Source organism: Dipodomys spectabilis, unplaced genomic scaffold, assembly GCF_019054845.1.
Source record: "Dipodomys spectabilis isolate Male_0828 unplaced genomic scaffold, ASM1905484v1 ptg000379l, whole genome shotgun sequence".
Classification (NCBI taxonomy): Eukaryota; Metazoa; Chordata; class Mammalia; order Rodentia; family Heteromyidae; genus Dipodomys; species Dipodomys spectabilis.
In genome coordinates, this window is record NW_024871056.1 from 418,310 (window position 1) to 431,979 (window position 13,670).

General features: G+C 59.3%; 2 protein-coding genes across 2 annotated transcripts in view; one reads left to right on the forward strand and one right to left on the reverse strand.

Annotated features, from left to right (window-relative positions):
- Positions 1 to 9,231, forward strand: part of Pgs1 (phosphatidylglycerophosphate synthase 1) — a 43,856-nt gene extending 34,625 nt beyond the window's left edge. The window contains exons 8-10 of the mRNA XM_042667152.1: positions 441 to 589; positions 3,453 to 3,582; positions 8,604 to 9,231. Coding sequence (XP_042523086.1) covers positions 441 to 589; positions 3,453 to 3,572 — 269 coding nt within the window. The 3' untranslated portion in view covers positions 3,573 to 3,582; positions 8,604 to 9,231. The remainder of the gene's footprint in view (positions 1 to 440; positions 590 to 3,452; positions 3,583 to 8,603) is intronic.
- Dnah17 (dynein axonemal heavy chain 17) overlaps positions 6,641 to 13,670 on the reverse strand; it is a 104,709-nt gene continuing 97,679 nt past the window's right edge. The window contains exons 75-80 of the mRNA XM_042667148.1: positions 12,219 to 12,398; positions 11,803 to 11,985; positions 10,934 to 11,116; positions 10,144 to 10,287; positions 9,598 to 9,823; positions 6,641 to 8,696 (exon numbers count right to left, since the gene is read on the reverse strand). Of these exons, the coding sequence (XP_042523082.1) occupies positions 8,449 to 8,696; positions 9,598 to 9,823; positions 10,144 to 10,287; positions 10,934 to 11,116; positions 11,803 to 11,985; positions 12,219 to 12,398 (1,164 nt within the window). The 3' untranslated portion in view covers positions 6,641 to 8,448. The remainder of the gene's footprint in view (positions 8,697 to 9,597; positions 9,824 to 10,143; positions 10,288 to 10,933; positions 11,117 to 11,802; positions 11,986 to 12,218; positions 12,399 to 13,670) is intronic.

A 13,670-nucleotide genomic window follows, 5' to 3' on the forward strand; every position in this document is an offset into this window, starting at 1 on the left:
TGCATGCGTGTGTCTGTCAGGCAGGGGGAGCAGGCCAGGCCCTGGCTTGTGTGCTGCGTGCATGGCCGCTGTGTGTGTGCATGCATGTGTCTGTGTGTGTCTGTGTCTGTGTGTCAGGCAGGGGGCAGGCCAGGCCCTGGCTTGCGTGCTGCGTGCATGACCGCTCTGTGTGTTCATGCATGCGTGTGTCTGTCAGGCAGGGGGAGCAGGCCAGGCCCTGGCTTGCGTGCTGCGTGCATGGCTGCTCTGTGTGTGTTCATGCATGCGTGTGTCTGTCAGGCAGGGGGCAGGCCAGGCCCTGGCTTGCGTGCTGCGTGTGTGGCCGCCTCAGGTGTGGTGAGTTCAGCCCACTGCTTTCCTCCTAGGTTGGCCGGTGTGTGCCGAGGACATCCGTGGATGCCGTGCTCACTTCCTGTCTGCACATTTCCTTTTCCCTGCAGGCCTCTGGCTGTACCTGGCAGGGAGCAGCCTGCCCTGCCTCACGCTGATTGGCTCTCCTAATTTTGGGTACAGGTCAGTTCACCGGGACCTAGAGGCCCAGATTGCTATTGTGACGGAGAGCCGCGCCCTGCAGCAGCAGCTCCACCAGGTTGGTTGAGGGCTTGGAGTCCTGGGGGTGGGGGTTGCCGCCTGGGGCATGGGTTCCTGCTGGCCTGGGGGCAGCTGAGTCTTGCCCGAGTCACTGGACTGGGAGTCACCGGACTGCTCTGATCGGTGGCTCCTGCCGCCGTCCTCAGTGAGCTAAACGCAGCAGATGGGAGAGGACCTCGGTTGCCCCCAAGTCCAGCATGACAGCCTTCGAGAGAAACGGGTCTCAGATCTTCCCTTGGAAGGCCACCCCCGTGGCTTATGGCTGCCAGTGTGGGCCGAGCCCTGTACCCGCTCCGGGAGAGCCCGCTGTGCCCTTACTGGGGTCTGACGTCTAAGAACCAGGGTAACCTGTTACAAGGACTGGCAGTAGTGTTGGCCCTTCTGAGATGTAGTAAGTGACAGAAAGGTCCTCAGAATCCATTCTTAGGTTTCCATGCATCTCAGCAATGGGTTAATGGAAGAAGCTTGTCTTGGGCGGTTGAGACCTGGACGGTGCCTTGCCTTGGATTTGGTGCCCTGTCCAGTAGCACTTCCTGTGAAGTGACCTGTCAGTGTCCGTTCCCAAACCGCAGCAGCAGCCTGAGGATCTAGGCCAGACCTCAGTGTGCCGGCCGCTGCCTGGCTCAGCGTGGGCCTCTCTGTAGCAGAGCTCTCGGAGCTTTTGCTGATGGATGGGGAAGTGGTCACAGCCTCGCGCCCTGGCCCTGTGGCTGGAGCCTGGGAATCGTGTCACCGACGGAGAGGGCCCTGGGGCCAGGAAGGGCTCATGAGGGGCAAGAGGAAGTGATGGCTGCCATGCCCTAGTGGCAGTGGCATCTGTTCGGCAGGCTTCTTCCTGTAGGGAGGCTTACAGCAAATGCCTGGGGAAGGCCCCCCCCCCTTCCCCCCAGGGCAGAGCTTCCAGTAACATGGAGACAGCTGCCCCTGAGCCGGCCTGGGAAAGGCACGGACCTTCTGGATTCCTCCACTCATGCAGGAGAGCTGTTGGTGGATCTGGTCTGGTGTGGGATGAGTTCTGGCGGACCTGAGTTCGTGTAGGGGAGCCAGGGCCCCAGGCCTGTGCCCTGGGTCCTGGTACTGACCCTCCTCCGTTCACTGAACCCACATCCTGGATCTTGGGAAAGCCTGGGCCGGTTGTGGTTGGAGCAGATTTCTCAAATGACATACTTGGGATGCTTTCTTCCCAAACCTATACCCCAGGGGCTTTTGATTGTGGGAGGGCAGCGGCTCAGGCTGCCATGGCTTGTCCACGTGTTAGAGGCCGTGGCTGTGACGGGCAGATGCGCGCTTCTAACTGATGCTGCCTGTTCAGATCGGGCTGCAGCTGCCCTCAGCCTTGTGCCTGGCCCTGAGCACCCAGCGCTGCCGGTGCTTCTGCGCCCCTTCCCCCCCGCAGAAAAGCCCAGGCCTGCAGCCCTGCTCCTGAGGCCACTGCCAGGCCCAGGCAGGAGCCCAGGAAGGGGACCGGACTTACATCAGAACCTGAAGCCATCCCCTTAGTGCAGACAATAAAAACTGACAGCTTCCTGGTTTTGTTGGGAGAAGTTTCCCACTGTGACCCTCCAGCAGCATTATGACTCTGGAGCTGACGCCCTCCATCCCTGCTGTGAGTGAGTGAGGACGCAGTGTTTCTGGCAGCCTTGTTGCCATCTTGGCTGGGTGTTGATTGGCCTATGTGGCTGGAGCCAGCTCTGTGGAGACTTCTGCACCCAGCCCCTCGAGATGCCGGGGGGGGGGGGGCGGGGGGCGCAGAGGACTGGGCTCCCATGCATGACATGGGCTGCTCGGTCTGCAGACAGACCCTGGCCTCAGGGAAAGCTGCAGGAGAGGCAAAGGAAGGCCCTGGAGCACCCCTGCCCAGCCTTTGTGGCAGGCAAAGCCTTGGACACTTTGCACAGAGTCCTGGGGCAGGTGTCTGGCCTCAGTGGGGTGGAGGAGCTGCCAGGGATACAGCTCTTCCCTCCCATCTCCCGGCTTCGCTCTCTGCGGAGGGTCCTGGGACTGAGTGGTCCCCCTGGGATGCGCAGGGACCAACCTGTGTGGTGGACATTCATGTCTGCGTCCCCAGCTGACATTCTGTGCCCTTTCCCACACCAGTGAATGCATGTTCTAAACAATGTCCCACAGCCAATGAGGCTTTGTCATGTGGGTTTATTAATAAGCCAACTGGTGGATATTTAGGTGTTTTCCAGCCTTTCCTTACAAATGTTGCTGTGGCAAATATCTGTAAAACATCTTAGTCTTGGGGCGCCAGGGGCTCATGCCTGTAATCCTAGCTACTGAGGAGGCTGAGATCTGAGGATTGTGATTTGAAGCTAGCTCCAGCAGGCAAGTTTGTGAGACTCTTATCTCCAACTAAGTACCAAAAAGCCAGAAGTGGAGCTGTGCTCAAGTGGTAGAGCGCTAGCCCTGAGTGAAGCAGTTCACGGACAGCGCCCAGGTCCTGGGTTTGAGCCTCAGGACTGAAGTGTGTATGCACACGCACGCACCCACATGCACATCTTAATTCGCAGGTCTTGGGCAGAGTTGACTTCTCAGGATATGAGGTAGAACCCAGCCCCCCACCCTCCCCGCCACGCCGGCAGGCCACGCATACTCCGTCCCTGAGCAACAGCCCCGCAGTGCCTGACTTATACATGCATATTAGCCTGGTTACATTTGATGTACACCACTTCCTTAAGTCAGGGTGGACACAAAGTAGCATGCTTGTCCAACGCCAGCTCTGTCTTGGAGACCCGCTCAGGAGCCTGGGTGTCCTCAATCCGCTGCCGCCTGGGCACCTCCTCGGGAGCAGGCCATCCTGCTGTGTGGGCCGCCGCCGGAGGGACTTGCAACCGTTGCTCTCTGTTCTTCTTCCTCAGGAGCAAGAGCAGCTCTACCTGCGGTCAGCTGTGGTGTCCTCCGCTACCTTTGAGCAGCCGGGGCGGCAGGTGAAGCTGTGGGTGAAGATGGTGACGCCACTGATCAAGAACTTCTTCTGAGATCAGACAGGTGCCATCTCCTTGTCACCTCTCAGCACAGATCTGTAGGGCGGGGGCTGCCGACCCCAGTCCCGCACTGACTCAAGGGAGCCCTGAGGGTTCTCTCCCCTCCCTTGGTTCGGTCCCTGTAGTCAGGGATGGCTACCATCAAAGCTTTTGCAGCCTGGTGTTAAGTTAGCCAGCAGATTCCCTCTCTTCAGGTGCAGACGCCGCCACTCAGGTCTTAGGTGGGCCTTCTTCCACTCCCCCAGCCTCTTCCTGGGGCCAGGGAGGCTGGGTCCTGTGACCGAGGGGAGCGAGGCGGGTGTCATGGTTCCTGCCTCCATTCCACGCAGCGGGAGCGGCAGGTGGTCTAGCATGGAGCACGCTTGGGCCTGACGCCCGCGCCGGCCGCCGCTCAGGATAAGGTGCTTCTGAGTTGGATCTCTCCCTGGTGTCTGTTTTTGTGCTGTGTAGTTAGGAGATGCGATGTCCCAGACGTAGGTGTGACGTTCTAGGTACAGGGGCCGCTGCTAGCAGGACTCCCCTCCCCCCGCCAGGCCTGGGCAGCCGGTCCACAGAGGGCCGGGCCCACTGCGCAGCGGGACGCACTCCCGCTCTCACCACGGTGCCCACGTCCTCTGCTGGCTGCCCTGGCGTGGGGCAGAGGCGGGAGAGTCTCGGGGCTGAGGCTGGTGCCGTGCTTCCTGTCAGCACCGTCACACGCCTGTGACTCCTGCCACCGGCCTCTCCTCCCAACCTCGCTTTACAGAAAGGTATTCATCATGTAGTTTTCTTACTATGTCCATTACTTTAAAAAGGAAGTCTTCTTACTGTAAAGGTGATGTGTTAGAGCAGTTACATGAGTCAGGTAAAGAGTACATTTCTTGGGGCTGGGAAGGTGGCTCAGTGGTAGAGCGCTTGCCTTGCATGCCTGAGGCCCTGGGTTCGATTCCTCAGCACCACATAAGCAGAAAAGAAAAGCCGGAAGTGGGGCTGTGGCTCAAGTGGTGGAGTGCTAGCCTTGAGCTGAAGAGCTGAGGGACAGAGCTCAGGCCCAGAGTTCAGGCCCCACGACCGGACCCCCCCAAAAAAAAAAAAAAGAGTACATTTCTTTTTTTGGGGGGTGGGGGTTGGTCATGGGGCTTGAACTCAGGGCCTGGGCACTATCCCTGAGCTCTTTTGCTCAAGGATAGCACTCTATCAGTTTGAGCCACAGTGCCACTTCTGGTTTTCTGGTGGTTAATTGGAGAGAAGAGTCTCACAGACCTTCTTGTCTGAGTTGGTTTTGAACTGAAATCCTCAGAGCTCAGCTTCCTGAGTAGCTAGGATTACAAGCGTAAGCCACTGGTACCTAAGAGTACCCTTCTTTTTGGACAGTGTTACCCCTTCACCTTCCCAGTTTTTCCCTCCCTTCCCTACCCACAAGTTGTATAGATGATTTTCAGCACAGTCCTGTTGTCACACTTGCTCACCCTTTGTCCTTCCGTTTCTGTGCTTTCCTTGTATTCCCAGAGACATATAAACAAACAGAACTAAAAGGAAAGAAAACAGGAAGAGCAAAAAAGAAAACACCTCATTCCCGTTTTCTGGAGTTCATTTCGATAACTTATTTTTGTATGATCAGATGCACATGGGCATAATTGTGCCGTTGTGTTCCTCTCCTCAGAGTGCCCTCTGGTTACCTCCGTTGCTTTTAACCATACTTCACAAATGTAGAGTGGAGTACCACTGAGGCTAGCATCCTCTCACGTTTGTGTTTCCAAATGGTGTGTGTGACTGTTTTCCTCCTCAAACAGACTTTCAAGAACAAAACAATGCCAATGCCAGGCCTGATAAAAAGGTAGCATGAACTCCTTAGGATTGTCAGGCAGGACAGATGATGATTGTAATTGTTGCTGTTTGCCTGCCTGTCTGTATTAGCATGTGTTAGCTGCACAAAGTGCGTTCCATTGAGACATTTCCATGCCTCTGGTGTACCCGGGTCAGACTCTCACCCTCTTCCCCTTCCTCACCTCTTCTTAAAACCACATTTCAACAGACTGCATTATTTTATTGACAACATGCATATTCAGTCTCTCTGTTGGTCTTTCCTTCTGACACTGGCTCCCCAGCATAGCCTGTTTTACATCAGAGTCTGTGACACATTTAAGGTTTTTTTTTTTGATCAGTCGTAGGGCCTGAACTCTGGGCCTGGGTGCTGTCCCTCAGCTCTTCAGCTCAAGGCTAGTGCTCTACTACTTGAGCCACAGCGCCACTTCTGGTTTTCAGGTGGTTTATTGGAGATAAGAGTCTCACAGATGTTCCCGCCCCGGCTGGCTTTGAACTGTGATCCTCAAATCTCAGCCTCCTGAATAGTTAGGATGACAGGCTGAGCCACTGGCGCCCAGTTTTATTTAAGTTTTTAATTTCAGTTTTGTAGATCTGTTTGATACAAGGTCAAATGGCTTAGCCAGCCTGGCTACCTGGACTTTAGGACCTGCGTATTGATGGTTGCTTGTGCTCTGGTCTCTCCAGAACCAGTTTTGAGCCCTTGCCACGGTCTCCGCCCTGCGGTGCTGAGGCAGGTGTCTGCAGGGAGGAGAGCCCGGGGCTTAGGTCCATGGTGTGACCTCTAGAGGAGCTGCGCTGGAGTCGTCTGGCTTTTGCCTCTGGAAGGGTCTGTTTTGGTGTGTCCCCCACGGTCAGGCCGTAGGGACGAAGGGCCGGCTGTGGCTAGCCTTGTCCTGCGGCTGTGTGTACTGGGCTCCGTGCGGGAGCCCCATCTCTACAGGCTTTTGTGGTTGTGAACAGAGGAGGTGATGGCAGAGCCCCGCAGTGATTGCCTTTGGGCTGGTCATTGAATTGTCCAGGGGGCAGCGTGAGCAGCCTGGTCGCCTCAGGTCCTGACTTTGGTTTGGAGAGACCGTCATCTTTTTTTTTTTTTTTTTTGCCGGTCCTGGAGCTTGAACTCAGGGCCTTGGCACTGTCCTTAAGCCTGTCTGTGCTCAAAGCTAGCACTCTACCACTTGAGCCATAGCCCCATCTCTGGCTTTTTCTGAGTATGTGGTACTGAGGAGTGGAACCCAAGGCTTCATGCATGCAAGGCAACCGCTCTACCACGGAGCCACCTTCCCAGCCCTGGAGAGGCCTTATCCAGTGCCTGGCTTAGGCCAGCCTGCATGCTGTTCCCCTTTGTCCTGTCTCCCAGTGCCCCTTGCTGTGTCCTGTTGCCCCCCCACCTGTCCTTAGACCAAGTCCCCCTGTGTAGGTGTGGCTGCCCCCACCCCTGCCTTCCGTGTCACTGCTCCCTTGGGGAGCTTGGAGATCACTTTGCCAACCATCCACAGTACATTCAGGCAGAGTAAATGGCTAAAGGCGGAAGTGGAAGCAGGTCTCATTTTGGAAGTGAGCTGCCTGGTGGCTGCACAGCCAGTGGTGGCCTGGACGCGAGGCTGAGCCTGGCGCGAGGGGCTGCCCTGACCCCTCCTGGCCGGCAGAGGCATTGCCAGCAGCCAGGCTGGGAGGCTGAGACTGTGTCCTTGCAAGCTCTGTGCCAAGGGGCACCTTTTCCCTCTGGACAGCCCTGTGAATCCAGGCAGGGTGGTTCCTGGACATTAATTACCCTCTGGGACCTCTGCTCCACTGTGGTGTTGGGTTTTGGGTGTGTATACCTGGGAGAAAGTTTTCTCCAAACATTGGGATCATGCTATTCCTACAGCTTAGTGCGTGCTGCCCGGGCTGCCCCTGCAGTGCCTGGCTGTGTGGCAGTGGGCCTGGGCTCCATCTCCAGCTGAAGTGGCTCTCGCTGCAGGCAGACGCTCCTGCCAGGCAGGGTCTGGTGGGCTGCCATGCAGCTGGAGCACCAGGTCATCTCTGTCTGTGGATGACCTTTTTACAGGGCACCAGTGTTTTCCTGAGCACCTTTATGATGAGTTGTAGAGAGACAGAGATAGTGAGAGTGTATGGGCCAGTACCAAGGCTTGAACTCAGGGCCTCCCACACTTGTTTGACTTGCTTGTTCATGGCTAGTGCTCTGTCACTTGAGCCAAGCTCTAGCCTTGCTTTTGGCTAGTTATCGTGGAGATGGAGCGTTTTTGCTGCCTGGGCTGGCTTCATACCTGTGGCTCGTGGCCTTTGAAGTAGTTAGGATTATAGGCACGAGCCACCAGCCCCAGCCTGGAGAGTGCTTCATGGTGGTGTGTAGATGCTTGAAAGTCAGAGAAACGGGAGCTGGACTTGCTCATGCCGGGGCTGTGCCAGGCCACAGAACTGGGAGAAAACGGCTCCCGAGCAGTGGGACGGCTCCCAGGGCACCTACCGCCTGCCTGCCTGCCAACCCAGAGGCTTAGGCAGGAGAGCCAGAGGTTGAGGGGCTTCCCACGCAGCCCCTCCCCCAGTCCCGTGCGCTGGCTTCAGCAGGTGGTCAGCCTGTGCACACGGCACCTGTGTGCAACCGGAGTTCTGGCTCAGCGGAGGCCCTCTGGTCCTCAGGAGAGGAATGCTGGGGCCTGGATGCCCAGCACACTTCCTGCTTAGCGCAGAGTACGCAGGCTCCCGGTGGCCAGTGCAGTGTGAAGCCATGCTAACTAACCCCCAAAGGCTGCTTGTGTTAAAGATAGAGCTGCCCTGCCCGGGTCCTAGGTGCCTCCCCCCGCCCCCTGTCATGTCAAACCCTGGGCATCTGTGGGCACTGAACAGAATCAGGTAGACATGGATAAGTGACCTTGGTTCTTTTATCCACATCAGCCCCCCACCTTGTGTTCTTGGTTACAAAGAACTTTGATTATTTATATAAGAGACGATACAGTTCTCAGTTCCTGTAAAATAAATAAGAGTTGCAAAGCTGGGCTTTGATGGCTGAGTTTGTTGGCTGGGCTGCGGTCAGGCGCGGCCTGGCCCCCGAAACCAGCCGCCGCTACACCTGCAGCAGCAGTGCCACCGCCGCCAGCACCCACTTGGCCGCCTTCTCTTTAGTCTTCAAGTTGAAGGTCCAGACGTAGGTCGGGCCCCGGATGCGCGTCTTGTACACGGGGCACTCGTAAATGTTCTTGGTCTCCATGCGGTCCACAGGAATGGCCTTGATGAAGATGACGGGCATGGTTGGCGTCAGCTCCTTCAGCCGCGACTCAGCGATGACTCCGGTCTGGGTGTCCCAGCGAGCTCCTGAGGGGAAGCGGGGCTGAGGGTCAGGGAGGCCCTGGCCGGGGGAGCCCGTCAGTGTGGTGTGCTGACAGGGAGGGAGGGGGTGCCCGCAGGGCAAGGCCCGGCCCCCCCACTTTGCCGGAAGATGGTGGTGTCCGGAGCTCAGGCCTGGGCCGGGGTGGACACTGCTGGGCCTGGAGGTGTGAGCAGAGGCTTGGCAGGTGGCCGCGTGCACGTGCAGCTGCCCATGACCCCGCTGCGCCCTGAGCCCCATGCACTGCGGCCTTGGCTTCCTTCTCTTTAAATCGTGGTGTTTTTAGAGCCTCATCTGCGCCTTCCTGATTTCAGTGCCAGGAAGTCAGAACTCCTGCTGAAAACCATAAAGTCTCCTGCCTCTAACTGTATAATGTCTATCCTCTATGTACATAGAGTATAAATACCTATGCCTAATATAAATATTATTTGCCTCTGACCAGACTGCTATCATTTCTACTTGCCCTATTGAGTGGTGTTTATATTTCCTGTCTGGAATTCCAAATAAACAGTGGAGAATGGCCGTTGCTCATCTGTGGTGATTTGGGAGGTGGCAGGGGATGATGGCGGCGGAGCCGGACGGCTGTGGTCTGAGGGCACGGCCCGGCCCTCGGCAGCAGCACAGGGGATGCCCCCACCCCTCTTCCTTCCTGTTCTTGGAGCTGGCCTCCCTCGACGGGCTGAGAACAGGTGGCCCCGTCCCGGGCTGAGCTCTCTGCCATCTGTGTGGACTCCTGCTGTCCTTACACAGGCTCCTCTGTTGGGGTTGAGTTGAGGCAAGTCTGCAGCCCCCGCGGGTGGGAGCCGCGAGGGAGCCGTGGCCCGTGAGCGCTCCCGCGGGGCTGCCCCCACCCTGCGTCCATGGCAGAGCGGCCCTCGCGGCCCTCACCTTCCATGAAGAGGCCGTACACGTAGGAGCCTTCCCGCGGCGGCGCGGTCATGTCCTCTTTGCTTTTCTTGGTCACCTCCACAGACAAACACATCTTGTCCAGCGGCCACTCGTTCTTCCTGGCCATGGACTGCATGATGGCCGTGAGGAACGACTGCGGGTTGAAGAAGCCCGCCAGCCACACGGTGGTGGGCAAGGCGAAGTCTGTGGTCCAGGCCTCGAGCTCCTGAGAGAACACAAGCGGCCCCGAGGGCAGCGGGCTGGGGACTGGCCCAGGGCCTCGGCACAGAGGGCTTCGCCTAGCTCTTGGGGAGCCTGGCTTCTCCCCCGACGTCCCTGCTCTTGGGCCGGAAGAGACAGAAAGGGAGTGCCTTGAGGGTAATGTGCGGGTCCCAAAGAGGTCCTGCCATTGGCACCTCTGTGTATGGGTGGCAGCTGTGCCTGGCGGGGCTTGCTGAGTGTGGCAAGCCGGCTCCGTGCGGGGCTGGGCCGGGCCGGGCCGACCTCTCTCCCCCGAGCCTCGGTGCCCTGGGAGGACATGCTCACCCTGATACGGAGCAGCAGGTCGGCGTACCAGGCTGCCAGGCCCATCATGGAGGGGTAGGCCCGGGCCACCCACGTGTCGGGCACCGTGTCGTAGAACAGAGCTGTGGACAGGTCTTCCATGTCTGTCGTGATGGTCAGTTCCCCCTAAAGAATGCAGCCCAGATTGGGAGAGCAGATATTGTCACATTTTCCCTGGGAGGATGGGAGGCCCCATGCGAGTGCCCGCCCTCGCCCCCCCCTCCCCCAGCATCCTGAGTCATCAGCACCGCATGGCTCTGGGGACGCCTCGTGTGGGGACCAGCCAGTGTTTCCTGCCAGGGAACAGTCTAGATAACCTCCTTGGGCCTTGAGTGGCCGGGGAGAAAGGGGACCGGCCATGACACGCTCGTCCCCAGGGGCCGAGGCTGGGAGGGAGGCCGGAGGTTCCCACAGGCCAGCCAGTTCCTCAGGCCTGTCCCTGGGGTCCCAGATGGTCCCTGGGGTCCCGGATGGTCCCTGGGGTCCCGGAAGGTGCCTGGGGTCCCGGATGGTCCCTGGGGTCCCGGATGGTCCCTGGGGTCCCGGATGGTGCCTGGGGTCCCGGAAGGTGCCTGGGGTCCCGGATGGTCCTGGGTTCCCGGATGGCCCCTGAGGTCCGGATGGTCCTGGGGTCCCGGATGGTGCCTGGGGTCCCGGATGGTGCCTGGGGTCCCGGATGGTCCTGCGGTCCCGGATGGTGCCTGGGGTCCCGGATGGTGCCTGGGGTCCCGGATGGTGCCTGGGGTCCCTGATGGCCCGCATTTATTTTTACCTTCAGCCCCAGGTTCAGCTCCTTCAGCGAGCGCCGCATCTCGTTGGTGAGAATGTTCATCCTCTCACATTCTTGAAAGGCAACAACCACATAGGGCGTCTTCTCAGCAGCCTTGGCCATGATCTCCGCCATGTTGAATGTCTCTGGAATCCTCTCCAGAATGTCGTCTAGCACGGCCTTCACCTGGAAGTCAGTCCCCGCAGGGCTGTGTCACTATCTGCTGGGCTGAGGACCCTCCTGGCAGCGCCGGGCAGGGAGCTGGCCCAGGCATCTCAGCTCGGACCCCCGAGGAGAGGGGAGAGGGGAGCAGAGGTGCCAGGAACACGCGATCACGAAGTGTGGCCAATGTGACAGGTGCCAGCAGGCTCCGGGTTCTGGCCCCTGGCCAGGCTCCATGTTGGGGCTGGGGCTACATCAGGCCACCCTGGTACCAGGCCTAGTAGCAATGAGGGTCTCTCCATCCTAGGGTTGGTCCCCTGTGAAGCCCACGTCTTAGCTGATGGCAGAACTTTCACAGGCTGAGCTGAAGATCTGCGGCCTCACGGGGTCCCTCGGCCTCCAGTGCTCTTGCGTACCACACCTTTCACTGCTCAGTGCTCTCAGCTGGGCCTTCCCTGGGAAGTCCCCCCTCAGCTCATCTGCTGCCCCCACGGCATCCAGACGCTGACTGCTCCCGCCCAGGCTGTACCCGATTGCAGACCCTGGGAACAAGTGCCCCAGGGGCCACCAGTCAGAGCTGCATTTTGACCCCTGCGGGGACCCCCCCCCCCCGTCCTGCCCCTGCCCCCACCCCCGGCCCTGCCCCTGCCCCTGCCCTGTCCTGCCCCTGCCCTGTCCTGCCCCTGCCCCTGTGGGTGGAGGGAACCTGCCTTTTCCTCCCGGGACACTCCAGTGCCAGCTCCCGAGTCCGACTCTTTGGGCTGCATTTCCAGCACCGTGCGGAACAGCTTCTCCGAGGTGACTGTCAGAAAGCCAATCTCTGCGTTGGGGTGCAGGCCATAGAGATAGGGGCTCTCGGGGGGCAGGTTCTCGTCGACGTACTCGTGGTAACCCTGCGAGAGGGGGCTGTAAGCAGACTAGCAGAGCACATCTGCGGGCTCCGTGTCCCCTGCCGGCGTGCCTCCCTCCCCGAGCCTCCTCACGCTGCCCTCTGCGCCCACCGCGTGCCTTTCCTCTCCTTCCTTCCCTGCCCCTTTCTCGCCCAGTTGCTCATTTCCATTTGTGACGGGAGGCCCGCGGGTGGCGTTGGCCTGGGGACCAGGGCTGTTGCCCCCCCCCCCCGTACCTTGTAGTCCAGGTTTGGGGGTGTCTGGAAGCCGGGGGCCAGCATCACGTCGCCCTCCAGCATCTCAGGCCGCAGATACTCCATCAGGTAGGTCCTGCACAGCCGGCGGTCCCAGTCATCCGTGATGTGGCCGCCGTACATGATTTCACCGAAAAGGTAGCGGAGATCGTCCCAGGGCACCTGGGAGAGGTGGCAGCGGTTGGAAGGTGCCCTTGCCCCAAGAGGGCATGGCCGCCGGCAGCCTTGCAGGTGGGGCTCCGCCTCCCAGGCCGCTCCCATGACAGCGGAGAGACGTGCTCTCCCCGCCTCCGGCTGGCTCTCCTTCACCGCCTCGAGCCAGGCTGCTGCTCTGTTCCCCATGCACACCTGCCCTCTCTCTCCTGGCATCTGCAGCGCTCAGGGCTGGCACTGGCTTGCTGCATCTCCCCCCATAGGGTCTTCCTCTGAGCCCACTGAGCGACCCTGGGCCATTCCCGCAGCTGTCACCCACGGGGGCCTTGAGGTCTCTGATAGCAGAGAGCTTGGAGCAAGCAGCTCGTCCCCCCAAAACCTTGGCTTCCTGGGGCCTCAGGAGCAGATACCACAGTCAGTGTTGCCTGGGGTGGGCAGTTGGGTGAGCCGTCCAGCCCTGCTGCGACTGGCCTCTTCCTACCCATGTCCCCCGCTTCACCCTTCCCAGTGTTCCAGCCCTTGCTTGCCCTGGAGTGCTCACTTTGGGCACCTGTGGCGAAGAGCCTGGCTCTGGAGCACCCTCCTCCACCCTCATCCGACCCAGAGTGGTCAATCCTGCAGCCCCAGGGAGGTGCCACGGGAGCCACGCCGGTCATTTTACATTTCTTGGCAGCCACTTGCAGAAAGGGAAAATCAGGCGCTCTTGGTGGCTCAGGCCTGTCATCCTAGCTACTCAGGAGGCTGCAATCTGAGGATCCAGGTTCAAAGCTAAGCTGGGCAGAAAAGGATAATAAAAACCAAGCAGCCTCTGTGTGTGTGTGTGTGTGTGTGTGTATGTGTGTGTGTGTGTGTGTGAGAGAGAGAGAGAGAAAGAGTGTGAGTGAGTTGTGGGCCTGAACTCTGGGCCTGGGCACTGTCCCTCAGCTCTTCAGCTCAAGGCTAGCGCTCTACCACTTGAACCACAGCGCCACGTCCAGCTTTTTCTGCTTATGTGGTGCTGAAGAATCGAACCCAGGGCCTCGTATGTGAGGCGAGCGCTCCACCACTGAGCCACCTTCCTGGCCCCCCCAACCCTTCTTTTTAAGGAGACTTTTGAGGGCCTCCTTCCCCCAAACTGGATATTGACAAGGCCTGTGGCACCCAAAGCCCAGCGTCTCCGGGGCTTCCAGGGCTCTGGGTCGCACTGGGCGGCTGTGGAGTTGACCCGGAGTTGACCAGAGGCAGGCTCTCCAGCAGCCCCATCAGATGGCGGTGGCCGGCCGGGCTGGCAGCCGCTGTTAG